Below are 26277 nucleotides of genomic sequence, written 5' to 3'. Positions count from 1 at the left end.
ATCCCAGATCCAAGTGTGTGTCAAGTGGCAGCAACTGTGGCACATCTACAAGAAACAGAAGTAAGGCTGGCTATGCTGCCAACCACAACCAAAAGAGAGGGAGGAAAATGAGTATGAAATGCCTCCGATGTGAGTAACTCTGCGAAGAAATACTGGTTTGCAGGAGCCTCAGGCTGGAAACGGAACTCAAACAAAAATGCAGTATTGCAAGTTTGGCTCTTTTCTGAACAGGGCTGGGCTCCCATGTTGCGGTCTCCCTGTCACGATGAGCAGCTGGCCTGGGATTGCCCCTTCCCAGAGGCTGCATGGGTTGTGGGATCACCAGGTGTCAGGTGGGAGCCAGCTGTGGGCTCCCCAGATAGGATGAGAGGGCTGAGGGTACCCTCAGCCAGGGGGTATGTGCAGCAGAGACCTGCACCTTCTCATCTCAACCTGACAATAGTTTTCTGGTGAGGACCACGACACTCCACCCCTTGATCCACACACAGCTACCTTTTCCTAAAGACACAGTATTTTGCTGGTTACATCAGTAAGCTTTTTGGCTTGCAGCAAGGCTCTTATATGCAAAGTGATTACTACAATAATAATACAAGTGTAGCAACAAGTGAACCCAATAGTGGGTGCAAGGAGTAGAACAGAGAGTGCTGGAGTTAACAGCAGCGTCATCAGGCAGCAGCCTGAGCCCTTGCTACTGGCCTTATCGTCTGGATAATGTGTTAATGCTGATGTTAACACTTGCATTTCTAAAACTGAGTGCTGGTTTTCAGTTTTTTACTAACAAGCCATCCTTTTAAGGGCTTCCCAGTGTTGCCAATTCTCCTTCCACGTGTTTACATTTTTCAGGGTGACTTGTGACAAGCTGTCAGCCATATACCATAAGGTAGAGGTATTTTTGGCATCTGTTCAGATAATACTTTGCATATGGTCCTTGTAGCCCGATTTATTAATGTATTTCTCTGCTGTAACTTGCTGGACGCTACTACAGTTCTAGAGTTATTTCTCTGTGGCTTTTTCATGTGGATGGTGCTTTTGGATACAGTCTATGACTTTCTCCTTGGAGATCCCTATGATTTCCCCTGTGATGCCCCTTGGACCATGTTGGTCCCCTGTAATGGGGCCAGTGTGGTTATATACTGACTGTACATCAGTATCTCAAACCTCCTGTGGGGTGGCAGTTGGTCCCACCCCTGGGCTCAGTCAGCACCACCTGCTGCTGCCAAGGCTGTGCTGGGGGGAAGATGGGTCCGTCCCTCACAGCTGCTGTGGTGGGCAGGACACACGCTATGCACAGCCACTTGGACAGCAATTAGCACGGCATAAACACCATTGCAACGGGGTGTATTTTCATGTATAGCTGCCCTGTGCCCTTAAGGACATTATTCTGAGAACATTTTTCTTTTTATAAATACATACAATAGGCTCACAATTAGATGATATTTGATTGTTCATGACCTTGGTGATTACTCGTCCTTCTATGACTGTTTACTTTTTCACTTACTTACTGATGTTTTTCCCAGTCCCTTCTCTTGGTGGTGACATGGTGAAGCAGGTAGATACTGAGGGCCCTGTAGTAAGGCCCAGGTCCCACAGCACAGTTTATGAGTTTGCCAGCAATTCATCCCTCCCCACATTGTGTAGTGTCTTTTTTAAGTGCATGAAATGACACACACACATATACATGTGTGTAATGTAGATAGATCACTATTTGTAAGGTTGCAGTGGGACACTCAGTGTGCTGTGTTACCTCCTGAAGATAAGGTTAAGATTGCTTTTAAAGTTGTTCTTGTTCCTCAAGCTGGAGTATTTGCCTTTGTAGACGCTTCCAATATACACAGTCATTTTTCTCTCCTTTTATTTTTTTTCCATTCATGCCATTTTATCCACTGTCTCTGCTTTATAATAACCAGACACTCTCTACACTGCAGCTTAAATCAGCAGTTGTTATATTTACACATAGATTTTTACCATCTTGTCTTTCCTTTAAAGGGAAGGTGTTAGCACTTTACATGGCACTGTGTGTTATATAGGGTAACCTTTAAGCACCACTAAAATACAGCTGTCAAGTTTGGTTATCAGACTGGTATGAATGACATGCTGCAAGCAGCATGCTCTTATGCTCTCTCACCAGCATTTCTTGCTGCTGAGATACCAACACTAGTTCTTTCCACATCTTATTAGTCTCTTTTGGCTCTGCTACCAGATCAAAACATTCTCACACTCCTTTTAAACATGTAGTAGCAACCACATACAATGCAAATTCTGCTGGTGTGTGGGGTGGGGTTTTTTGGTCTTTATTTTTTTGGGGTTTTGTTTATTATTTTGTGTGTAGTTTGGTGTGGGGTTTTTTTCCCTTTTCCCACCCCTTTCCTTTGGAGACGAGTTAATATTTCAGCTGGAGTAGGACATGCACATAACTCAGTTTCCCAGCTCACTGGAGAGGGCACCAGGGCCAAACACTGTGTGACTGTTCCCTACACCTGCATTTGGGACCAGCCAGGCACCTGTTGTTTCTCCCTTGCTATCCTTCTTCTGGTAAGGTGGTCTCACCAGCATCCTGCTGACTGCTCCCCCTGTAACGCACCTGTGCATTTTACCCCGGGTGTTGGAGGCAGCTACCTGCTCCATCCTGCACTCACCAACCAGCTGCTCTCCGGGCATCCCGGTTCCTGGAGGAAAAAGAGTGAGCAGCTGGGGCTGTCCCAGACCTGTCGGTACACATGGAAAGAAGCACAAAGCAGAGCATTGCTTACATAAAAGTTTTATTGGAAATTATTTCAATACTTTAAGTACATTGGGAGACTATTTCCAAAACAATACAATTTAGGAGCCTTCCCCTTCACCCAAAGTATCTGTAAATCAGCAGCTACATATGTACTGTCCTTAATAGAGAATTGAGCAGACAGCTGCTAAAATAAACAGCCTTCATAACACAACCTGTGGCAGGCCACAGCAGCAGCTGGATCTTTCCTGAAGCAGAGCATTTCTGCAGTGGTCAGGGAACTCAGAGCCTAGATGCAGCAATGATGTATTGAAACTGAGGAATGTCCAGAAGAGGCACCTAACTCAGCGCTGGAGAATCTCGTTATTGCTGTAGCCATCCAGCTCAACACTAGCAGCTTCTTTAGGCCAGTGTCCAGCCTTTTGAAGTAGAGAAAAACGTGCTACGCTGACATTCTGCCTCATGAGAAATGGGAGCTGTAGCCATGTTAGGAACGGCATCAACAAATGAGCACAAGTATTTGGCTCAGGGGACCCGCTGGACGGGATCGGCAAGAGTGGCATGAGCTCTGCCAACTCCACAGCCTGTCAGTGTGAGGACAGCAGTAGCACTGGCTAGATATTCAGCCTAAGTCTCTTTTTCTCCATGAATACAGTGTGAACCAGCACTTTACCCCATTTCTGCTGCTTTGCAGCCCAGATCATGTCACTTTCCCAAGCACAGGCTGTACACCAAGAGAAAGGCGACAGCAACCACCTGTCTGTGAGCTACTTTCTACAAGGTGGCAGAGACTGACTACCTGAGCAGAGGCAAGAGCCAGCTGATCCATTCATTCCTTGTGTTCTGCGACCCTTTCCACCTGGAAAACAAGGTGGCTTTGGCTGTGGGGATCAAGTATTTGTTAAAGCCTCTGTACTTAAGCCCTCTTGTGAGCTGCTTGTCCTGGAAGCTTGCTTAGATTTTTTGTGCATCTTATTTTGCAAGGACTAAGCAATTTCTGTGTGAGGTTGCTGAAAAGTTGAATTGGTTGAATGTGATAAAAAGGTTCTGGTGGGTAGCTTTCCTTCAATAAAGCTCTTGCCTAGAGTTTTGGAGTTCACACAGCCTCCCACTGAACATATCACTCAACAAAAAAGCTGGTAAAGTTCAAAGCAATAAGCTCTATTCTGAGCTTGGTTCCTTGCTCTAGCAGCAGCACAGAGTAGTGTTCTAGAAAGGAGGTGAGGTTCCCCTGTCTGCTGCTAACAATCTCTTTCAATTAAGAATGCAGCCAAGTTGAAGCAGCTGCCACATTGCACTAACTAGAAGGCTGGTTCCTCAGCCACTCTAAGGAAATTGAGATGGTTCCTCAGTACTGAGGCAACACAACCCCACTTCTGGAGAAGGAAAGAAAGAAGGAAGGAAAGAAGGAAGGAGTGTTTTAGGACAGTAAGGGGTCTTGCAGTTGCTCACTCTAATTACACATGGGAGGAGGAGAGAGAACCACAAGAAGACCTACCTTATCTAAGTTTCTGTTTAGTGTCACTGTCCTTATACCAGGTAAAAGACACACAACAGCCAAATCAACCACAGAGCACTGCCAGCCAGTCACACTGTTGATAGCCAGATCATTACAAAAATAAAATTTCAGCTAATCAAAAGCCAGCTGATTTAAAAGTACCATAAGCTCCCCAAAAAATGTGCTTCTTCAAAGAAGCTGCCTTCTGAATGGCTGAAGAACACTGCAAATTCATCCGTGCCTATCAGAATACAGCTTTTCACCAAGTCCCTGCCACTCCGCTACACTGATGTGTGCGTTTCATTCTATCAGTGGGGCCTGACTAGATGTAATGGACACATAGACCCCAAAACAGAGTATTATATTAGAATAATCAAGTCTGTCTTAGAAAATAAATATCTTGGATATTTTCCTGCAAAGAGCGACCAGTCTCACTGGCCAGGGTTCCATGGCACACTTGCTGTCTGCAGTGATCCAGGGCAGAATGACCCGCACTACTACATGAAAACAGAACATCTTTTAAATATAGGTTTCTTTAAAAGCAATAAATATTTCTTGATTCTTAAGATCATCTATTAACCATAAAGCAGGAAGGTTTGCAAGGGTTAGAGGAAAGAATCTTGGACTAAGACTCCTAGTTACATAACCCTAAAGAAATAGGATTCCTAGTATTTACAGTTACATTTCAGAAGCAGAGACTATGAATTCAGCATCATCACAGCTGCCACGTGCAGGTGTGCCAACAGTCAACGCTGGTTAACTCGGCATGGCCCAGTGTCAGTGCACTCAGGAAGGAAATGTGGAAAGCGCTTCTGTAGTTTCATTCCTGCTTCCCAGCCAGCGTAACAGGCGGCCTCACACAAAACAACTGTGTAGAGACCCAGTTCCTCAGAAGCAGGGAAACAAAGGTAACGTGTTTTACGCAGGTCCCAAAGCTGACGCCTCTTCCTGGGCTCCAGGCACTCACACTGAAGTCAGGATGAAATGCCCCAGTCTGTGGAATGCACGTCCTAGACTTAAAACTGTTGACTCTGCTGAACTCACAGGCCCTGGAAATGAGCCAAAGCTTTCCATGCTCTAACGGGATCAGAGACTGTAGGAAAAGGTCTGTTAGCAAGAAGCTATATCTAGGGAACTTACACCGTAGGACCCTTGGAGGAAGCATATGGCAACTTTTCACAAAGCCCCTCCACACAGAACAGAGACTGAGGAGAAAATAAGTTTCATACACTGGAGTTTGACTTCCTGTGTCCCTACTGAAGTCTTAGATGCAAAACTGACTGTGAGCAGGAAAAGCAGTCTAGAACTATGCGGTGGCGTAGTTGAGGAAAATCAGCAGATGAGCTGTATCTGCTGTTGAAGAGAGCAATCAAAGAAAGCTCACTTGATGGAAGAAACTAGTCAAAGTGAGACAAAAGACCGAGCAGGGGCCATGGAGATATTTGTTGATGTCATTCTCCAGGATGCCTTGAGGAGGAAGAACTGCTGTAGCAAAACTGGAAAACGGCTTCACTGCAAGGTTTCTACAAAGGCATCGAACTCTTTGACATTTTTCTCGTGGACTGCCAGCTTCTCTGGTAACGAGTCCTGGAAAGGTTAAAAAGGGTGCAGATCAGGGCTCATTCATAGCAGGTAAAAGGAAGCTTTAAATACACACTCTAAGGTAAAAATTCTGTTTCTGAGTCATGCAACCCCTCTCCACTGCTCTGGGCTCCCCTTCCCACGTGTGCAAAACTAAGAGTTCTCTGGCAGCATCCAGCAAGTGACCCTGAGAAGGGCACTGTGCCCAGAGTGTGTTTGTTCTGCAGAACAGTAGGTGCACTGGGGCCGCAATTCCTGCCAGCAGCTGCAGCACAATAACCTGCACATGTCACTGCCTTCATCAAGTCACTTGCAGCTCCCAGCCTTTGGTATTCACTTCTCCCCACAGTATGTTACAATGCCTGCGAGCCCAACACAGCACTCGCGCAGACATGACCTTCACCAGCCACACCAGGATTTTACCTCTGCTCAGGCTGCAAGATCAGGCCTAGTTTGCCACTAAGTTCAACACGCCAGAGGAAGGATTAGTTTTGGGGGTTTCCATGACAGCCACAGCAAGCATGCGGCAGAAGCTTACGGCTTGAAGATAAACACACCAGTTTCAGAGGCTCAGGTGGGCCACAAACAAATCTGTGTTTGTCTGGAACATATTAGTGAGGGACCCCCTTTGGGCAGGGTCTCTCTTCTGAGAAGTACAGGAAAGACATGGACCTGTTCAACAGGGGCCAGAGGAGGCCAATAAAATGACCAGAGGGCTGGAACAGCTCTGCTGTGAGGACAGGCTGAGAGTTGGGGTTGTTCAGCCTGGAGAAGAGAAGGCTCCAGGAGACCTTACTGCAGCCTTTCAGTACTTAAAGGCGACTTATAAGAAATATGGGGATAGACTTTTTAGTAGGACCTGTTGTGATAGGACAAGGGGTGATGGTTTTAAACTAAAAACCAGTAGATTCAGACTAGATATAAGGAAGACATTTTTTTACAATGAGGGTGGTGAAACACTGGCACAGGTTGCCCAGAGAGGTGGTAGATGCCCCATCCCTGGAGATATTCCAGGCCAGGCTGGATGGGCTCTGAGCAACCTGATCTAGTTGAAGATGTTCCTGCTCATTGCAGGGGGGTTGGACTAAATGACCCTTGAAAGTCCCTTCCAACCCAAACTATTCCATGATTCTATGAAGATGTGACTTTTTTTTTTTTTTTTTTTTCCAAACTAGGAATAGTGAGACCATTATAAAGTACATATGACTCCCACAAACAGAAATTTAAGGGTTCCATACCAAATCCTCTGCCATGGACTGTGCTCCAATGTCAATGGAGAGGCTGCTGAGTTGAGGGGGGTTCTGAAACTCACGGTAAAACGTCCCCAGGTCCATTGGAAGAATGTCATCTTTTGAAAATGCTGGTTTCTAGAATCAAAGATACTGCTGTTAATTCCCATTCAGAGATACTGGCCTCCCTTTTGCCCCGATCTCAGGTAAAGCCATTACTTGCTATCAGTAAACATTTTGGCATTACAAGTGTTGCCGCAATAATGCAGATTAAATGACTGAAGAACAGCCAATATGTGTGCTTTCCTGAGCACTTGGAAGAGAGCAGTTCCTTGGAATCTGGCTCCTTTAGGCATTAGAGAGAGGACACCAAGCCCAGGTGTTGGTAGGGGAATGAAAAAATATCTAATTTGTAGCTGTTGGTTCTGAGCATCAGTGTTTTTGCAGTTTTGGGACTGTCAAGCCATGAATAACAGGTCTTTTTCACCCCCACTGAAAACTACTCTTACATCGTTTGCCACTGTACCAGCACCTGAAGCCTATGTGAGCTGCAGGCATAATGTGAGAGCACTGATGAGGGCACTTACAAAGTCAATCATAACAAAGTCATCATGGGTGTTCCCTGTGCTGCTGCCACTGGAGCCCTCCGAGTGTAAGCTGCCTTGTAGAGGAGATTCGGTTTCTGGGGAATCAGGAGGATTGACCTGCCCAAGAAATCAAAGATGGTGAGTACTGATCTTCCCATCACATCTGCCTGTGTATTTTGACAGTGTGGGGGCAGTTAGGAGGTTGGACAACAAACACATGCTACAGCAGGGGCAGCAAACACATGCTGTTATTTGCATCTCTAGAGAGCCCAAGACTCAACATGGGAGATGTCTTGAAACCAAACAAATCTGAGTAACTAGTTCTTTGCTCAAAAAACAAAGTCTATTCAAGGTAGGGAACAGCATGGATGTTGCATAAGGGATGCTGAGAAGACACATATTATACCTCTGGAAGAGGCTTACCATGGGGTCGTTATCTTCCAGCTCAACATTCTTGGGAGCAAACATGGCAAAAGGAATGTCTAAGTTGGCCATGGTCACCTGAGGAGATTCAGCAAACAGAATTTCACTAAGATGCTCTGCTTACCCAGCACAGTAAAGGATGTTGAAAGTCTCTGTCAGGCCTGCTAAAAATTGCCCAAGATCATGTCGGCAGTTGGGCATGAGGCTGACAACCTCATTTAAAAGGCATAAAATACGGAGATTGTACCGAGCTGACCTAATAATGCAGGTCAATCTCTGAGGTGGGATTGCTTATACACAGGGTGTTTCAAAAAGATGGACCCAATTTGAAATCACTACATCTTTGAAACTGGGCCCATCTTTTCGAAACATCCTGTACATCTTGTATAATATAGGTAAGCATTAACGAACTGCTGCAAATACAAAAAATTCTCCTTCTTCCATGCAAAAGGCCTAGTAGAGCAGCCCCAGGAACTAGGCAGATCTCCAGACTGCTCTAGCTGAGCTTAAACGCTTGCTTACTGGTGATGAACTCGTCTACTACATGTCCCTTGAAAGAAGGGAGGCTTGCTACCAGCTCCCCCAGTTTATGAACCTGTGGCAGATCATTGTAAGACCCAAGTGGAGTATCAAGTCTTCCATACCCAAATAGGGTGTTGGCAAAGTGAGGCAAATTCAATGGCTGTCACATCCCCGAAGGATTTTATGAAAAACAAGCCTCTGACAAGCCCTTGTAGGCAAATGCAGCAGGCAGGAATAGGCTGTCTGTCTCGAGGGTTGCCCTGGCACTGGGGTGCTTTTTCTCCTCAGTGTAGGAGCAGATGGGAGAAGCAGGGTATTATGGTGCCCTCTGATAAGATTACTGGTAGTTACCTGGTTAATGGGTTTGTTGACAAAAGCTCCCACCTTCCGGATAAAGATGGTCTCCAAAAGGTCATGTGGGGAGCCACACTTCCCTTCACTGCTGTTTGATACCGTTTCTGTGTCCTCGCTGGGGGAAGTAAATGGTCTAATTAGTGACTCATGGCACAAACAATATAGACAATGCTTCAAAAGACTCTCTCATTTTTCTGAGTTTACTCCTAGTATTGGAAGAAGGACAACGGAAATCTCTGTCCTTGTACCGCACCTTCCTCCTTGGTCATCAGGGGAATGGGACACTTGTGGGATCAGACTTTTGTTTAAAGCTGGACAAAAACTATCTAGTTGAATGAAGAGTTGTTGCCAACTGGAATAGGCTTTTGCTTTTGTGGGTGGACTTTTAACTTCAGAATGTGCACTTCCACAGCAATTCCTTTTCATCACTATTATTTTTTCAGTAATACAGTAGTCACGGATCTGTCAGGTGAGGGCAAGAAGCAGAATTGTATCTGTCACTTAGGTTACAAAGGCAGCAGTCTAATACATCACAACTGCCACTGCCAGTATGATTAATTCACTGTATGGCTATTAGTTATGTCTATGACCTGTGGTGTGGGGTTTTTTTCCTGCCACAGGTATTCAGAACTTTAAAACAAACAAACAAAATGCTTGAGTCTTCTGTGAAGAGGACTACTTAGATGGCATAACCAGGAAAGTTCTAGTACAACTATGATTTTTGGTTTTCTCATAGAAAAATCTCTGCTTAAGATATTTGACTTAGAACTATGTGACCCCAAGAGGACTCCACAAGAAATATATATGTTGAACAAAAAAAAAAAAAAAAAAAGGAATTACCTAGCTGAGAGAGAGGTAATTTAGGACGGTTTGAGGTTGTATTGTTTCCTTTTAAGTAACTTTGTGCCTAAAGTTTCTTAATAAAATAGTGAACAGACTTGGGGTAACTACAACTGGTTTTGGTAACAATTCACATTCAGGCTCTGGAGAACTTAAGACTCACTTGTGAACTTGCTTCATCTTGTTCTTTTACAACAAGCAAAACTGGTAGAGAGAGTAAAAAAAAAATAAAATGATGTTACAGTGACTAGCATGTGTTAGTAGGTGGAGGAGGTCATTGTTTGGAGAAAGGCTGAAGAAGCCCCAATCGGAGAAAGCTGCTCGTTGTTTTTGGGGATGGAAAGACAGTAGTTATGCTACAAACAATAGATAAAAAGGAGAAAACAAAGTTTTATCTTAACAGGATTATAAGTTGGCTAGCACAAGTGGTGCATCATCTAAACCCAACCTACCTACTAGAAGGAGTAGCTGCTGAGTAGTGGACTCCATCCAGTGGGGTGCACATCCTCTCTTGGTCAGCTTGAGTGCCATGTGCTGGCTGGCTAGGAATTGGGGGAACTCCCCCCTCTTTGCCTGGACCAATCAACTGAGATGGAGAGGAATCGTCAAGTCAGAGATCTCAAAATCAGGCCAACACCACAGTGCAATAGAGAGCAGGTTACATCATACTGGGACCGAGTTGCGAGGTTTTTGGGATATGACTGGACTCCAGCCCCCATGAGGTTGAGAGAGCTGTCAAGTAGAAGCTGATCACCACAATACAAACTCTTTTTTCCCCTTTCTACTCCACTCCTCTCCACTTCAGGCCCGTTCTACAGTGCAGAGCTCTCTGGCCATAGGTCCTCTGCTTCAAGGAAAGGAGGGAAAAAAAAAACCCAAACTAATATCCTCTTGCTATGACATCATGTCTCTCTACAGCTTCCTGAGGAGGAGAAGCGGGGAGGGAGGTGCTGAGCTCTGACCCCTGCTATCCAGTGACAGATGTGGGAATGGTTAAAAGCTGCACCAGGAGAGGTTTAGTCTGGACATCAGGAAGTATTTATGTACTGAGAGGGTGGTCAAGCACTGGAATAGGCTTCCTAGAGAGGTGGTTGATGCCCCAAGCCTGTCAGTGTTTACAGGCATTTGGACCATACCCTTAATAACATGCTTTAGCTTTTCGTCAGCCCTGAACTGGTCAGACAGCTGGAGAAGATCACTGTAGGTCCCTTCCAACTGAAATAGTGTATTCTCTTCTACTCTACCATCACTGCATCTGCAAAACCAGCGTAGCGGCAACTTCACAGACAGAAAAAGACTACTGTCAACTGCCTATCTGTCTGATGAATGGATGCAAATACACCAATATGGACTGTGAGTGTATCCTATGTCTGGGTTACAGGGCTGTGCTTGGACAGCTACAGGGGCAGCAGCTCTGTAAGGCAGCCCAAGTTTGGAATCAGTGGCATGCTCACGCAGACAAACAAGTCTGGTGCCTACTCTCTTGGTGTAGTTTTTCCACATGACCACTACCCCAGTAAAGTCAGGGATGCTGAGGAGCCAATATCCAGCTCCTGTGCAAGTTGTGCTTTCTCTATATTTACCTTACACTCTTCATTCCTGGCAGACTTGATTACCAATACATGCACTAGGTTCAAGGCCTCTCTCAGACATACAAGTGACACAAATGGCTACGATACCAGCCACGCTTGTTCTGCCCTCTACAAGTACCTGGTGAGGGTGTGCAGCGTTCAAGCCACCAGCAAAGAGTACAGGATACCCCATGTCAGCTGATCCAACTCCCAGGGCAGCAGGCTGATAGGAAAGACGAGAGCTGGAAAGCTAAGAAAGAAGAGAAAAAACAAGAAGGGCAAAGGGAGAGGAGAGAGGAAGGGGAACACCCCACAGTCTGAATAATTATCAGTCAATGAAGAAGGAACAGGAAAAGTCAGAGGCACAGCACAACATTTCAGGCTGGCAGAAGGATGCTAGATTTTAATTGGAATCAATACTTAAGGTTATTACTCTAAAAAGTTCTTATTGCAGGGGACTAAATCTGGGTCTTGACAAGAAAACAAGACTGGTTTCCTACACACACAGGAGGACGCCGTGCAAGGTATGACTGACATCCAGTCTCAGGGAAGCTCTGCTCTACAGGCCTGTTTCGCATACTGGAAAAAGCATGGATACCATCATCAACTTACTTAAGAGCTAACATTTCATACTTTTTTCCTCAAAGCAACTGCATTATCAACTGTTTGGACCCATTCCCATTGCACATTAGAACAGCTGATCTTTAAGGCCTGTTCAAATAGCTTCAGCCAAAGAATACAGAGTTCCATAAATGTGGTAGGTAAAGAGAACTGAGAAGCTAACCCTTGTGACATTGCTTTAGGAATGAAGTGCTGGAAATGGTGAAAACCAGGAGAGGTCCCTTACACTTCCCAGGGAGAAATCTAGCTGGTTGGATTAAATACAACTTTCCTGTTCTAGCTTGCCTGACCTCAAGAGGAATACTTCTTTCAGAGCTCTGTGTGTGATACTCCAGCAGCACCAATGCTGACATCATTTACAGGGGTCTGAATGATGCACAGCACTTTTATCCACGACGCTAGTTCAGCTGAATGGAGCACAAATGACTGCAGGTTCTAGGGATACTGGTTGTTAAGAGAAAACGTACTACGGGTGTCTTTCACTAACAATCCTTGCAAACAGCTGTTGTTGACTGATGGGCGCTTGTCCTGTCTTTGGGAGACCTTCATCTGCAAAGGCATTTAAGCAGCTAGTCTCAATAATGTGCCTGGCCCGTTTTGGGTTCACCAGCCTTTCCCACGCACAACAAGCATTCCAGATTGTCAATTTGTACTTTCTTGGTTTTGTTTTGTCATTCCAGAACTATATCTGGCCATGTATAGCATATTCTATTGACAACTCACTTGATGTGAAAAGGCCAGTCCCATCACTGGGACCTTCAAGGTGTCCGTCACCACAGGAGGAGGGGTCTGAAAATGTGTCTTTGTGACAGTAAAAACACACTGTGCACAGATACAGACACACAGAGGAAACAAGGAAAAGAGAGAGAAAGTAAAGGGGAGGGAGGGCGAGAAAGAGAGAGAGAGAAGGACTTCAGAGAAGAACCATAAAGAGTTGGATGAACTGAATATGCTAGTGAAGAGGTTTTGGCTGCAGCAACCACACCTACACATAGAGCAGAAGCCTCAGTATTGCCAGAAGCACATTCGTTCTGTAAAGAATTGACTGTTTTCCCATCTCAGTGAACCACTCAACACAGGTAATATTTTAGATTCCAGTGAACACTGACAGAAAGTAACTGCCAGAGACTCTATTCCACAGTTAATTAGAATTGGTACCAGCCAATTAGGAGGGACAAGGCTGAGCGGATGCCAGAAAAAGCCAAGAGTTTTGATGTGGTTGTTTTTTGTGGTGGTGTTGTTGTTTTGTTTGTTTGTTTTGTGTGGGGGGATTTTGTTTGTTTGTTTGCTTTGTGGTTTTTGTTTTGTTTTTTCAAATGTACAAATTACATATATTTCAACACTCTCCATCCATCCATACTCCTAATCTTCCAGCATTCTGAGGGATCATATCTTGGCAGGTCTGTGCTGCACCCTTAGAGTAAAGGGGATCCAGACTAAGGTGCAATTCAAACACACTGATGTGAAGAGGAAACTCCATCAACAGGCATGACACTCCAGGAGTAAACACTGTCTCACAGAGGGTACTAATGCCAAAAGGGCAATCCAAATCTGGTTCAGTCCTGTACCTTCTCCCAGTCATTTTTCTACCAACCATTTTCAGTTTTAGGAAAGCTTAATTTCTGGGTATTACCCACAGCCAGACTTTCTCCTGAATTTTGGGCTACTCCACAACACCCACAGACATGCTATGCAAGCTCACAGGGAGAAGGTAACACCTATTCCCTTGTATCGTGCAGGTCAGGCCCCATTTCTACTGAGAAGGCAGGCAGAGATTTGGACAATCTGCCCACACAACCACACAGCTCCCACTATTTTCCTACACATAGGTTGTGTATAGAAAGCTGGAGAAAGCAATTAACTTTTCCCCCCTACCTTCTAATTTACTTTAGAGACCACTCTGCAAGACAGCCTTACAATTCTAACTGTGGTAAAAAAGACTTGTCAGTTGCTTTATAAATAAGCGCAGAGCATATGGCAACTATGAGCAACAGGAAAAGCAAGAATGTAGATTCATGCTTAATGTGAATCCTCAAAGTTCATCTGGTTTCATAAAGCTTTTCCCCTCAATGACAGCAAAGCTTCAAGTCCCCTGGGGAAATGTCAACTTCAATGCATTTACATACACTATTACTGTTAAGTAACACTGGCGTGAGCAAGCCAGTAGAAATTTCCTTATGAAACGTTTTGCATTTAACCCATTTTGTGAAAAGGCAGGACACAACTCTGCCACAAACCCATCTCTTGAGCTGTGTACTGCAGAATAAGAAAAGCTTTATTCCATCAGACTTACTGTGAGTGCTGGCTGATTAGTTCAATATTGCCTGATACCCTGTCACCCAAAATCCACTTGGCACAAAAATGCTTCCTAAGAAAAGCTCATTTCTAGCTCATGCACACAGTAGAACACATTCTGCTAAACCAGTCATACTAATTCCTCTGAAGCAGTGCAAAGACCCATAGCAATTCTTTTGTTTTGGAACAGCATTCCAATTATACTTCATTCTATGTTTCACATCAGCAGCAAAAGAGATTTAGAGTCTTTAGGGACCAATAGAGCCATCTGCTTGGCTGACAACAAGGCAGGACATTCCTGAATATTTAAAGCTATAGGACAACTGCAAATCTGGCCAAGTCTTCAAAATACAGAATTGTGGATCAAATAGATAAGGACAGTAAAAGAAGGAGGAAGAGGAAGTGGAGTTTCTGGTTTTGATGTTCAGAAGGAAACCACTATCTGTTTATTTTAAATTTGAAAATTAAATGACATTTGCATGGGTAAGTGGAATTACAGAGTATTAAGTCCCTAGTTCAATACTATGACCCCATTTGTTTGCTGATACTTATTCCTGCTGCCCCAACTAGTTTTAGGTGGTCCAACAAATACAGCTTTTGTCTTTTTCCTGTTTTTCCCTTCTGCAATGCAGAAAATATGACTGTGCTAGAAGCATTTTCCTGATGTTTCAGTGTTTCTTTCTCAATGTCAGTCTGTTACTTTTACTGACACTGCCTGGCATCAATGCCTTGAATTCCTCTTCCAGCAGTATTGGTATGTGAATATGTAAGTACACTGCTATCCTCTAGTATCTAACTAGGTTTTACTCAGCGTAATGATACAAATAGCCCACACATTAGATTTTAATTAGCAGCAGGAGGCTGCCTGTTTGCACAGTAGTTGATGTCAAGAGTCTGCACACTACCTCAGCAGCCACTGTTCTATCTAGGCGTAAAATGACCCTGGTTTCTCTTACCTGAGATGGAGGAGAGGTGGAAAAAGACGTGGTGCACACTTCTTGGGAATCTTCCACTGAGGGGTATACTGCACCATTGTCCTCACCAGCTCTAAAGCAGCAAGAAAAGAAAAGCTTTCTAACTGGAAATATTCCTTAAAACAAACAGTAGAACACACTGGGACAAACACTGCAGAGAGGTTGAGAGTATTTGGGTGGAGTTGAAAGGAGAATTAATGAAGGGCTCTTATCTACTTGCAGAACTGAGGAAAACAAGGTATGAAAAATTTAATTTTCCCCAGGTACTCCTCTTCTACCCCCCAAATATAAACATTTCCCTCCATTTTTTTACCTAAAAGCTTTGGTGTTTACAGAACCACGGTCAAACAATACCACTGGTCCCAATCTGAGTGCTCTCATGTGCATTTTAGAGAACACAAAATTCTCACCTATGAAGATAAATTAAACTCTGATCTTTCCCCAATGGAAATATCTGGAGATGCATGCCTCTGGACACATAACTCTACAGTAGGATTAACTGTTACACTTTCGAATTCCCAAAGGCAGCCAACGTTAAACATCCTTCATGTCCACGTGCTTCTATAAGGAATCTGGGAAAACACTGAGGCTTGCTGCACTCTGTCTTCCACGTGTTAGGAGAAAAATGTCACCCTTCCTCATGTGCTCAGCCATGTCAATATGATTGACACTAATCCTCCAGTGTCCCTTCCCATGCAGTCAGCAAACAGTGGAAAAGGCTCTGTATTTGGGCATAACTGATGCCTTCACCATGGCCCATGACTTCACCTCAGTGTTTCCTCACCTGTAATTGCAGGGATGCATGGGTGAAGAGCTGGGATAGGGACGGTCCACAAAGTGATCAATGATAATCCCCATGATAGGAGGGGTCCTCTCAAACTGCCTGCAAGGCAACAAGCAATGGTGTTATTGGCTTTTTCTCTCTACTCTCATTCCAATGCATGGTGCCCTCATAGAAAACCCTTGTGTCTGTTAATGGGGCCACGGCACCTTTACAATTCAGCCCTGCAACTCCGAGCATGCATCAACAATTTGGAGTTCTAGAGTCTGGCTCAGGGCTACCCAAATACTCCCCTTGCTGCAAGACTTAAGCGTGAGAGAGAGTATTCTCCATGAAGGAAAATCTCAGCAGGAAAGGACAAGCAGAAGGGAAAGACTTAGGGGCTCATAATATGAGGGGTTTAATAGTATGTTGATGTAAAACAGTTTCTGGTGAGATCACATTTTCTCACCTGGTTGACATGAAAGCGAGGTTGATTCTGTAGGCACAAGACAAAGTGATGGTGCCCACTGGAGTACCCACTGTCCCAACACGGACTGTCTGGAAACCTATAAGGTTAAGGAATGATTATCAGTTTCACTGATTATTTATGTTCCATATGTTTACATTCTGAGGTTACATTGTCTGATTTCAATAGTGTTTCCATCATCCCTTGCAATCTGAACTCCAAAGACACATATAGAACCCGTAACAAATCAGCAGCACTAGGTTGCTTGGCTGATAGGCTTCATCTCCAAGACTTCTGATGTTGCTTCCTATCCTGGTCGAAAATACTGCTCTGAAATGCTTCTTGCTCCTGAGTAGATCATGATCTCCTTTACCAGTCCTACCCCTTATCAACATACTTCCCTGTTCTTATTTCAGTTCCAGATCACTAGAGCCAAAATGGCAATCACCCTAGATTTTGTCAAAGTACCACCATTATACCTGTCATGACTCTTCACTGGTAGATCCTGACAAAAAGCATATGTAAACCTTAGACCTAATTTTCCTTGTGGCACTTAGGAATAGTAATAAATGGCTAGCCAGTATGAAAAACCAGTTCTGCTCTAGTTTGTGTGTGTTGCCAATCATACCTTCTCCCAAGCCGCTCAGTTGCACTTCACCAAAATATATCCTGCAAGAAAAGGAAAAAGAAGAGGTAGTAGGTCTATTGGGGACATAATGCTATATATATCTTTATTCCTTATTTAATTTTATGAGTTGAAAGGCTTGAACTACTTGTCTTCTTTAGGAAAAAAACCCAAAAGATGTGGCTAGAATGCCCATCTCAAAAATCCTTCCAGCTACTTCAGAGAAGACATGTCATGTAAAAAGAAAAAGGAATAGAAAATGGTAGTCTAATCAGAAATCTCTCAAAGTTTTTAAGCCTCTGTGGCAAGTCTACAGTTCAGAGCAAAAATGTGATGTGGTATAAACTTCATGGACAGGTCTGAGTCTAAAAGCTGATACTCATCACACATGAAAGATTAACTGTGCTGTAAAGAGACCAGCTTTTAAGTATATGCCACGCCTGCAACGGAGGCAAAAATGAAGAAATGGCTGGGATTTCTTTTTAAGTTCTCAGCTGTGCAAATGGTAACAAACCTGAGATTTAAAGTCATCTAAATTAGCTATGCAAACATGTCCAAGACTCTTCTCAAAGCCAAAAACAAAGACTGCAAGGTGATAACCACAAACCACAAGCCAGTCAGATCTCACAGGTGAAAGAGCTGAACTCTCTATTTGGATGAGTAAACTGCAAGAACTGCAGGAAGTGGAGCTGAGAACGCATCTTGAAAATGGAATAGCAGGAGACAGTCTGAATCTACACTGCAAAAGTATGCATTGCAGTTATGCGCAATGGAGACAGGCATTTAGCAAATATAGGCCAGACACTGGACAACTGGATGCTAATGAGCAACTTAACCAGGACTTGCATGTAGGATTTTTGTACTCTTCTCAAGATGGCAGGCAAAGAACAATACTTCACAGCCTGTGCTAAGTTTTTCTTTCAGTGGCTCAGATGGAGGCTGTAAGGTGATATATAGCCCAAAGTTCTCTTCTGTCACTGATCAGTAGTAGTTAAATCAAATAATTTGAATTTATTATCACTCATCCCTTTTTAGCACATTTGCAGGTGCATTGTGCAAGTCTAGAATCTCTGCTGTTTGTATCTCAAACAGGAAATTTAATATTCCGCTTTACCTGTACAATATTACATATTCATGGCCCTGTTTCCTTGAGAGTCTGTAGGCTGGAGTTACCCTGGTTATAGCAAGCAAAGACTTCAGCAGCAGAGACAGCCTGTTGTATACGGTGTATGAAACTTTGATTTCTTTGTCACACCTACAGGACATAAAGGAAAAAATTAGTCTCTTGTTCCCAACTAACTTGTTTGGTTTTGTTTGGTTGTGGGGTGTTTTTTAATCAAAATTAAACTGGGGCAATTGTTTAGTGTCAGTTTTATTGCCAAAATTATAAAATAAAGCCCTGGTGTGGCTACCTGCTATTGACCAACCAGCTAAGAGTCTTACTTCAATCTAGTCACCTGTTGCAGAAGTAATTGCTAAAAATTGCCTTCTACTAGACAGAAGCATCTTTTCAGTATTAAGAAAATCTGTTGTTACTGAGTATACGAATTCTTGTATCTGAGGAAGCATGCTGGTTGTGATGGAATAATGAAGAAGGAAAATATTAATAGTTTATTTTCTTGACACCAATATCGAACACTTTGACTGCTGCACTACATAAAGAGGGGTCTTCCCTCTGAAGTGTAGCAGGCCACACAGCCAATACATAATCATTCATCACCATGGATTGAGCACGCTTCCCCATTTCAAGAGCTGCAATAAATACACACACACAAAGAAAATGTGAAGAATGCGCTTACTTTTCATTCATTTCTAGACACCAAATTTCCAGCTCCATGGAGTCCCCCTGGATCAGAGAAAGGATGGCAAACTAAGGCTCATTTCAGAACACAAACCTTTTCACATCTCATTAATGATCAGCAACAGCCACACTTCTCAATGAAGATATTTCTCCTGGCTCCCACTTTCTTATAAGGCAACAATAGAAAATCGTGCACTGGAAGTCCTGCTGCACAACTATATCACCTGAGGAAATACCTCCCTCAGAATGGCTAAGCTCTTCATGGTCTAAGAAACTAAATTTTGCTGCTCCGCCATTTGTGTCTTTGGCCTCAGATATCTGCAGTGAATTGCTTCTGTTAAACAATACATTTCTTTTCATTAGCATACTACCTAACTTCATAAATGAAAATATTTTCACATTGTCTTGAACTAAAGGGCAGGAGCTCTAGTAGGTGATTTAAGATTCAAGTAAAAAAAATGGCATCTATTTTGACTCAATTCTCACCTCTGAGGTTTTGAGAGAAATCTCCACACACATAGACCGTCCAACAGCGGGCAGTTGTCCGGCCAGGGCTTTCTTTGCTTCATGAGTAACCTCTGGTATATCTTTGATTGCTAAATTGAACTGCAGAATGAAAGAGATTATTCTATTTTTTTGTATTTCTTTGAAAAACTGCCTGATGGTACACTGCAGACAGACTGAGAGACCCATATATAACATACTAGGTCAGTGTCCACTGAAATATTTATGAAACAGAAAATTCCCAGGCGGGCTCAGGCTTTTCGTATTTGCAACCATTTCCTTGGCTGCTAATTCAAATGTTTTTCTTGATCCTGTCAGAAAATCACATTCCGTGTCCCTTGCTTAAGTCCTGTCTTCATGCACAGAGTATCCTGAGTCGCTTCAATTTTAATAAAGCCTGTTACTACAAAGTCCTGAATTGCAGAGTTGCAATTCTGACAGAAAAGAACTCACCCCCCCACTCCCAGCAGATCTTGGAAGCGCGCCTTAGCTGGCTAGAGTTGCTGAGAGGTATCATTTATCTCTCCTCTAATCAGACCTTCAGAGCCCAGAGTGACAAGTTGCATGTCAACAATAACAACAAAAACACACCATCAGTGAACATAATTGAATAGAGTAGTTATTCCATGAACAGTTATTATTGTTTACACAAGACTGTAACTATTACATTGTGTTCTCAACATATGCACGTCTGCACACACACACGCACACGCGCCAACAGTTATGGAGAGGCTTTAAAAAAAATGTGACTTGACCCAGTCAGAGCCTGTTGGGGAGGATGATGATCGGGTACAGATTTTCTCTCCAAGTCGGGCCTGGACAATTACTTGTACCGTCTGGAATAGAAAGGACAAGATACACATTCATGTTTTGAGCTCAGCAGAGCCCGCAGTTTGGAATCTGAGCTAGATAAATTCCAAGTTAAAAAAAATGAGGTGTGAAGTGCCTATGACTGATTCTACAGCAGGACACTTCTGGGGTAAGGAAGAAGATATGAAGATAGAAAATGGGGAAAATACGTTATTCTAGTTATTCTCAGGAATTTCCTGAAATTGACATCAGCTTTTCTTGCTTTGGTCTTTAGCAAAAACAAACAAACCCCAAACCCCAACCTTGTTACTCTAGCCACAGTAAGTATGGCTTTTCTTAAAAAAGAAAGAAGAGGCATTTGCGCACAGGAGAAAAAGTTACCTTTAAAGCAAAAAATTTGATGAACTTGTCCAGGTCCTTCCTGTCCTGGGAACTGAGATCAGTGTCCATTGCATATGGCAACCTGAAATACAGCACAGGCAAGGGAATGAAGTATTTCTTCATCTTTCTGTTTGGATTTCAATATTTGAAAATATTTTGCCACTAGAGGCTACCTCAAAAGAAATAATAGGCATCAAAGGCCTCTGCCTGTCAAAATCCTAACATGCTAAGAACTTTGAGAGGGTGGGTGTGAGGTATAAACATGCATGAATAGTTTATCTGGTTGGTGCAAAAGATACTAGAAAAGGAAGAACAAAGGGGCTCGCTATTAAAACTGGGTACAAGTTCTCAAATTTTGCTAGCTTAATTAAAAAAAAAAAAAAAAGACCAAACAAACCACAACCCAAAACATCCCAACACCACAGTTGCTGGATTCTATATCAAGCTATCCATCAGACATGGCAGTCTCTGCTTTAGAAATAATATCTCTTCAGTTATCAGCACTGGTCAAAATCAAGCAAATTGTCTTCTTGAGCCTGAAATTCTAAAAACAGTATTCCAGCAGTATTTCAGCAGATATCGAAATCTATATAATAAACCATTGCTGGAACAGCCTACACTGCTTCTTTACTTCCAACAAATAGTACCTCCAGTAAACCCATACAGCTACAAATTTACCTACAACCAACTGAAAAGATACATTTTTGCCAAGGGATAGACCAAAATTCTCTGTTCACTTCTCTTGAAATCTGACAACAAATACTTAGCTCCCACATTCACACTGCCTTGTTTTTCAAAGTACAATTGTTTCTAGCAATACAACGAACTTGCACAGCCCCTGAAGCGAGGCGGGCCAAGGCACTAATCAGATTTCTGCCACCAACACATTGTATGGCCTGGGATAAATCACAATTTTTCTGTCCCTCATTTTCTTCACGTGTAAATTAATAATCATACAGAGACTGAGGGGAGGACATGCAGAACTTTTATTTAAAAGATCTCAATAACAGTAAATGTCTATTTTAAGTAATGCTTTAGGAGCATCATGCAAGAAGGCCTGCTAGATAAGTGAATGACTTGATAAAAAGAAAGCTGGACATCTAATATGGTTAAAAGTTCCTAGGCTACATTCATACGACATACTGTTCTCATTACAAATTATAATTTAATTTGAGAACTAACATCACAAGCAATTCAACATTAAATGCATTTTCCAACTATCCTTTGGATATTTCAACCTCCTCATCAAAAGTATTATACTTTCTTTCCCTGCCTTTACCTCCACTAAACAGAGTACGGATCTTTTCTACTGGGGGGGATGCAAAAGCAAGTCCGTATGTAAAGAGCTAAATGTTTAGTTGATGCAGCACCCTAACTTAAAACAAACCAACCAACCAAAAACAAAACCACAGGCTTTTAGTATAGACACTTCCCACTACAAAAAAATAGGCAAGAATGACCTGTTACTATTCTTTTGACTTAACTAGGTAAAGCACTTTAAGGGTTGCGGGGACAAGAGATCTAGAACAAAACCTGGCTGATACAGGCAATAAAATACTGCATTAAAAAAAATACATCTTTTTCTCAGCAAAGAGAATGCTGACATTTAAATACCAAGAGAAATCACATTAGCTTTTAATGTGAAAAGAAGTGAGAGGACATTTCTATGTGAGCCCTGGAGACAGATGCAAGGAAGTATATATCCTGATGTTGTAGGAAAGCTGTCAAATAAAGCACCTACATTTGCCTTATGGGGCTGGAAAAGAATTCTGGTATTGACTGTTGCAAGACATTCAGGAACTAATGGAAGGTGTTAGGCTCACTGGTCTGTTGGGAAGGAAACAAAGCAGAAAATCAGCATGGTTCTCTGTGCAGTATAGGAATTAGTTCTAATGACTATATACCCAAATATCCCTTGAGAGGAGAGAAACAGCCACCAGAGCCACGTCTTAGATTCAGGGTTCAAAGAATGAGAGCTTCATGGTTCTGCCCTGCTGCAGCAAAATTGGGATTCTTCCTGCAAGATCTCAAACTATCTGTAACATTTACAAAACATTTTAATATTCATACTCTTACCTCTCGAGCTCCAAATTCCAGCAACAGTTGACTCACCAGAGCCCAAAGTAGAGCAGAAAGTATCAGGCAAGGTTTCCTGTCAGGAATCCATAATTTCAGGGGGAAATTGGGACCTTGGAACTCAGCTCCTGACATGTCTAAAGGCTGTCATCTGATGACCACCATCTCCTCATTTTTGCAGGAGGGTCTCTGGTGATTGATTACCTGATATCTGCTAAGAGTTAGGACAGTGTTCACCTTTAGAGTCATTCTTGATATGAGTCAAGACAGGCTTAGAATTATAGCAAATATTTTAATTACAAAAATGCCTTGGTAGCCTCAGGTTAGCTGCCACCAGCTGACCTGAAAAGGAAGGAAAATCTTTAAGCTTAGTTCCAAACTCATTCAACTTCCTAGGTCCTGTAAGTTGCAATGCCAGCACAGCTCCTTGTTAAGTGCCAGTATCTGGGCATATGCTTACCTCACAGAAGATGCTGTCTGATTTACACTGAATAATAACTAGAAGGAAATAACCTTTGGTCTAGGTTAGAAACCCACAGATGACTGATTCTCTCTCGACCAACTAATCCCTTAAGTAAACTGATACCTCACTGCTGTAGCCTTACACACAGGCCATTCACAGGTAAAAACAAGCATCTTGGCCATACAGCTTTTCACTTTGTTTGCCTCTTCCTGCAACCTCCACTTTCATACTATTGGCTTTATTTATATGCATTTGTCTCCTCTTTCTCTAAACAGAAATGTCAGAGACAGATGTTCAAAGGAGATCTGCCACATGTGGATCTTTTGACTAAAGCTTTATTCTTTCTAATGAGGTTATGAGGCAGAGAGGAATACGAGGCTTATCCAACAGTTTAACATCTAAGTACTGTGCTTTATACACTCAACTGGTATTTATACTCTCCTCCAAGGAGATAAATCACAACAAGGACACATCACTATAAGCTGATGGCACCCTATATGCATGATGCAATGAACTGCAAGAGCTTTTCCCTTCACACCATGGTACAGCCCAAAGAAACAACGGCTACTGACATACCAGCAGCCCCACTGCCTGCCGACACCTGTAACCCGAGCACACAGCAGGTGCACAGTCCACCTGTGCACGCTTGTGTTACTATACGTGCTTCATACCTGGTGATTTAGCTGTTTGTCTGTCTCACGCTCATGTATATAAACAGGAAAGGAGCAGAAGCACCTGACACATACCAGGCATTATTATTGTTGCTGGGGAAAGTACACACAGGCTGCTTCCCTCACCTCCCTCCTCTGCAATTTCACTCTGAACATGGCTGCTACAACTTCAAGTCATCCTGCTTTCCTTTCAGACAGATATTTACCAATGCAAAATAATTACTCATCGTTCCTATCCCAGAGTGAAATGAGAAAAGGCAGAGGGAAGAAACCAGAAGGGCTGTTGCCCTAAGCAGAGGGCCATGAACAGCTCTCATCCCATTCCTGATCACCTGTCCATGCCCCCCCAACCAGGCACCTTGTCCCGACCACCCTTTCAGAACTTCCTTTTTAATACAGGAGCCAAATCCAATCTCTGAGAATGTCCTATGTGAAGCTCCAGAAAAGCCTTCTTGAATCATGCAGGTAAACAAGAAGCACGTGGAAGTTCTTGAAGCTTTTAATAGTGTCTTTGACAAATAGGCTTGACTGCCAAGAAAGCCTTCCTAGAACATCCTCTTCAATGACCACGAAGCTTCACTGCAAGCAGGTATTTTGAGCACATTAATAAGCAACTATAAAAAGATGTCCATAAAGACAGTGCTCTGTTTCGAGGCTGGGCCTACAAGTCAAACTTCAGTATCCCACAATTACTTAAAATTAGTCTCCATTTTGCCTTCTTAGTAGGTTAGTCATAAACCTGGGGAGAGGGAGGGAACAGATCTAAATTTTAAGGTGTGCCACTCTCATTCTTTAAAGTTTATGGATTTTTTTAAGAAAAGACTAGAGTAGATTCTAGGAGAAAAACTGTTTCACATAATGTAAATACCCTGATGAAATCAAAGTCTGTAGTTCACAATATGGTTAAGTTTTGACTGATAAAGAGGCAATTTTTCCTGCTGATCAGGAAATAGATTTGCTTCATAATCAATAAATAACTTTGCAGTTAAGGGAGTATCTTACTAATGCCAAAACTGCCAGCTCCACTGTCTTAAAAGCAAAATTAAGTAATTCCTGTTGACCAGCAGTTACACTCTGTACTTCCCCAAGGTCTAAAAATGGTGTCAGTTCAAAGGTCCATTCTCTAATTTTGTTTGTCAGGCCAAAGTATACAGACTAACCTCGAACCTGCTTCTATGTACCCTGTACTACAATGACCAACATAATCGCTAGGTCTCAACTTGTGTGTGAATATATGTTCAAAAAAGTTGAGATTACACAATACCATTTAAGCAAAATAAAGTGATCCTGTACGATCCTTCTGGACATTTAAACACCAGCTAACTCATCTGAACTAATTTTTTCTTGCCACAGAAAGGAGGGTTCTACCAGGTCAGGCCACTCCTGCAGTGATATGGAGGTGCTCTAGACTCCATTTGCATTGCCAACTAATTTTCAGCTAAGGCAGTAATTTACTGTGGTTTTCCCCCTTACAGTGTGCCTAGTCACGCCACTTTTGAGCTTTGTTATGCAATCTGCAGGCTTGGTCCAAAGTGGCCCTTTTCCACCTGTTCACTGACCAGGCAGGAGGCTCTGCTCCCACCGAATCGATAGGAATGACTCTGGTGGAGGCCTGACAGCCCCAGCTCTAACGGGAAGGAAAGATGCAATGATCATGTAAATCCCTGATCTTCCCTAACAGGTAGTAAAGTCGCACGTTACAGGAAAACTACGCAATGGACAGTGGGGTCTGAAGTTCTACCTATTTCTAACAGGCCCTGAAGCATTTTAAGAGACACCACTTGGCGAGGTTTCAGGGGGTCACATCCCTCCCCACCCGCACTGAGCCCCCAGGAGCACAAAGCCCAGCGGCGGCGCACACGCGCCTGCAGCAAACCCCCACTGCGCGAGCAGCCAAGCGAAAGTAAAACGGAGACACGAAGCCGCAGCCAAAGCCTTAAGACCCACGTCCCGATCCCCTTCTCCTCGAGGAGCCGCCCTGGGGCTCCCGGAGCTCCCACCCCGGCCCCGGGACCCCCGGCCCGGCCCCGGTACCTGCGCGGGGGCGGCAGTGCTGGCGGCGCGGCGGCTCATCCCGCGCGGAGGCCCGGCTGCCCGACGGGAACCCGCCGCCCCGCTTCCCCGCCGTGCCCTGGCGTCTCCTCAGCGCCCCGCCCGGGCACGGGGAGGTCCCCGCGGCCCCGGGCCCGCGACCGGCGCCTCCAAGCCCCAGGGGCCCCGCGGCCGCCCTGGGGCTCCGGCCAGCGCCCCTCCTCCACCTCCTCTCCTTGGTCCCGGGCCGGGGGGGATCTCGCTGCCGGGCGGCTCCGCGGCGGCTCGCCGCGGGTGTCAGCGCCTGCGGGGGTGCGGGGCCGGCAGTGGGGGTCGGGCTGCCGCTGCCCTCAGAGCCGCGGCCTGCGCCGCGCCGCCGCCATCGCCGCCGCTGTTTGTTTTCATCCGCTGCGGGCGGGCGGTGGGAGGGAGAGGAGGAGGGAGGGAGGCGTCTGGGTGTCCGCGGCGGCAC

General features: G+C 43.9%; 1 protein-coding gene across 5 annotated transcripts; it reads right to left on the bottom strand.

The window, feature by feature from the left end:
• Positions 1–2750: 2750 nt before the first annotated feature.
• ATG13 (autophagy related 13) lies at positions 2751–26223 on the bottom strand. Of its 5 annotated transcripts, none has more exons than XM_065635304.1 (19): positions 25809–26222; positions 22306–22391; positions 20565–20646; positions 20129–20209; positions 19356–19475; positions 18868–18914; positions 18183–18323; positions 17072–17112; positions 16447–16543; positions 15999–16097; positions 15197–15287; positions 12669–12767; positions 11464–11574; positions 10206–10339; positions 8911–9028; positions 8038–8115; positions 7615–7731; positions 7037–7165; positions 2751–5804 (listed from the first exon to the last, which is right to left on the bottom strand). In XM_065635304.1, coding segments are annotated over exons 2-19 (1665 nt in total). In that variant the 5' UTR covers positions 22308–22391; positions 25809–26222; the 3' UTR covers positions 2751–5726. The 5 variants fall into 5 exon arrangements, with proteins under 5 accessions (XP_065491376.1, XP_065491378.1, XP_065491379.1 ...); XM_065635306.1 differs by having other exon boundaries at positions 11464–11547; XM_065635307.1 differs by lacking the exon at positions 15999–16097 and having other exon boundaries at positions 25809–26223.
• Positions 26224–26277: the final 54 nt, after the last annotated feature.

Source organism: Caloenas nicobarica, chromosome 5 (assembly GCF_036013445.1).
Source record: "Caloenas nicobarica isolate bCalNic1 chromosome 5, bCalNic1.hap1, whole genome shotgun sequence".
NCBI classification, from domain to species: domain Eukaryota; kingdom Metazoa; phylum Chordata; class Aves; order Columbiformes; family Columbidae; genus Caloenas; species Caloenas nicobarica.
The sequence above is the reverse complement of the archived record's forward strand: the minus strand, read 5'-3'. Positions and strand labels throughout refer to the sequence as shown.

Excerpts from the sequence above, each read along its gene's own strand:
- ATG13 (XM_065635304.1), bottom strand. Across the intron at positions 20,210-20,564 it reads TCAAATTTTTTGCTTTAAAG|ACGGTACAAGTAATTGTCCA; the intron begins GTAACTTTTTCT and ends TTTCTATTCCAG. Across the intron at positions 11,575-12,668 it reads GACTGGCCTTTTCACATCAA|CTTTCCAGCTCTCGTCTTTC; the intron begins GTGAGTTGTCAA and ends CTTCTTTCTTAG.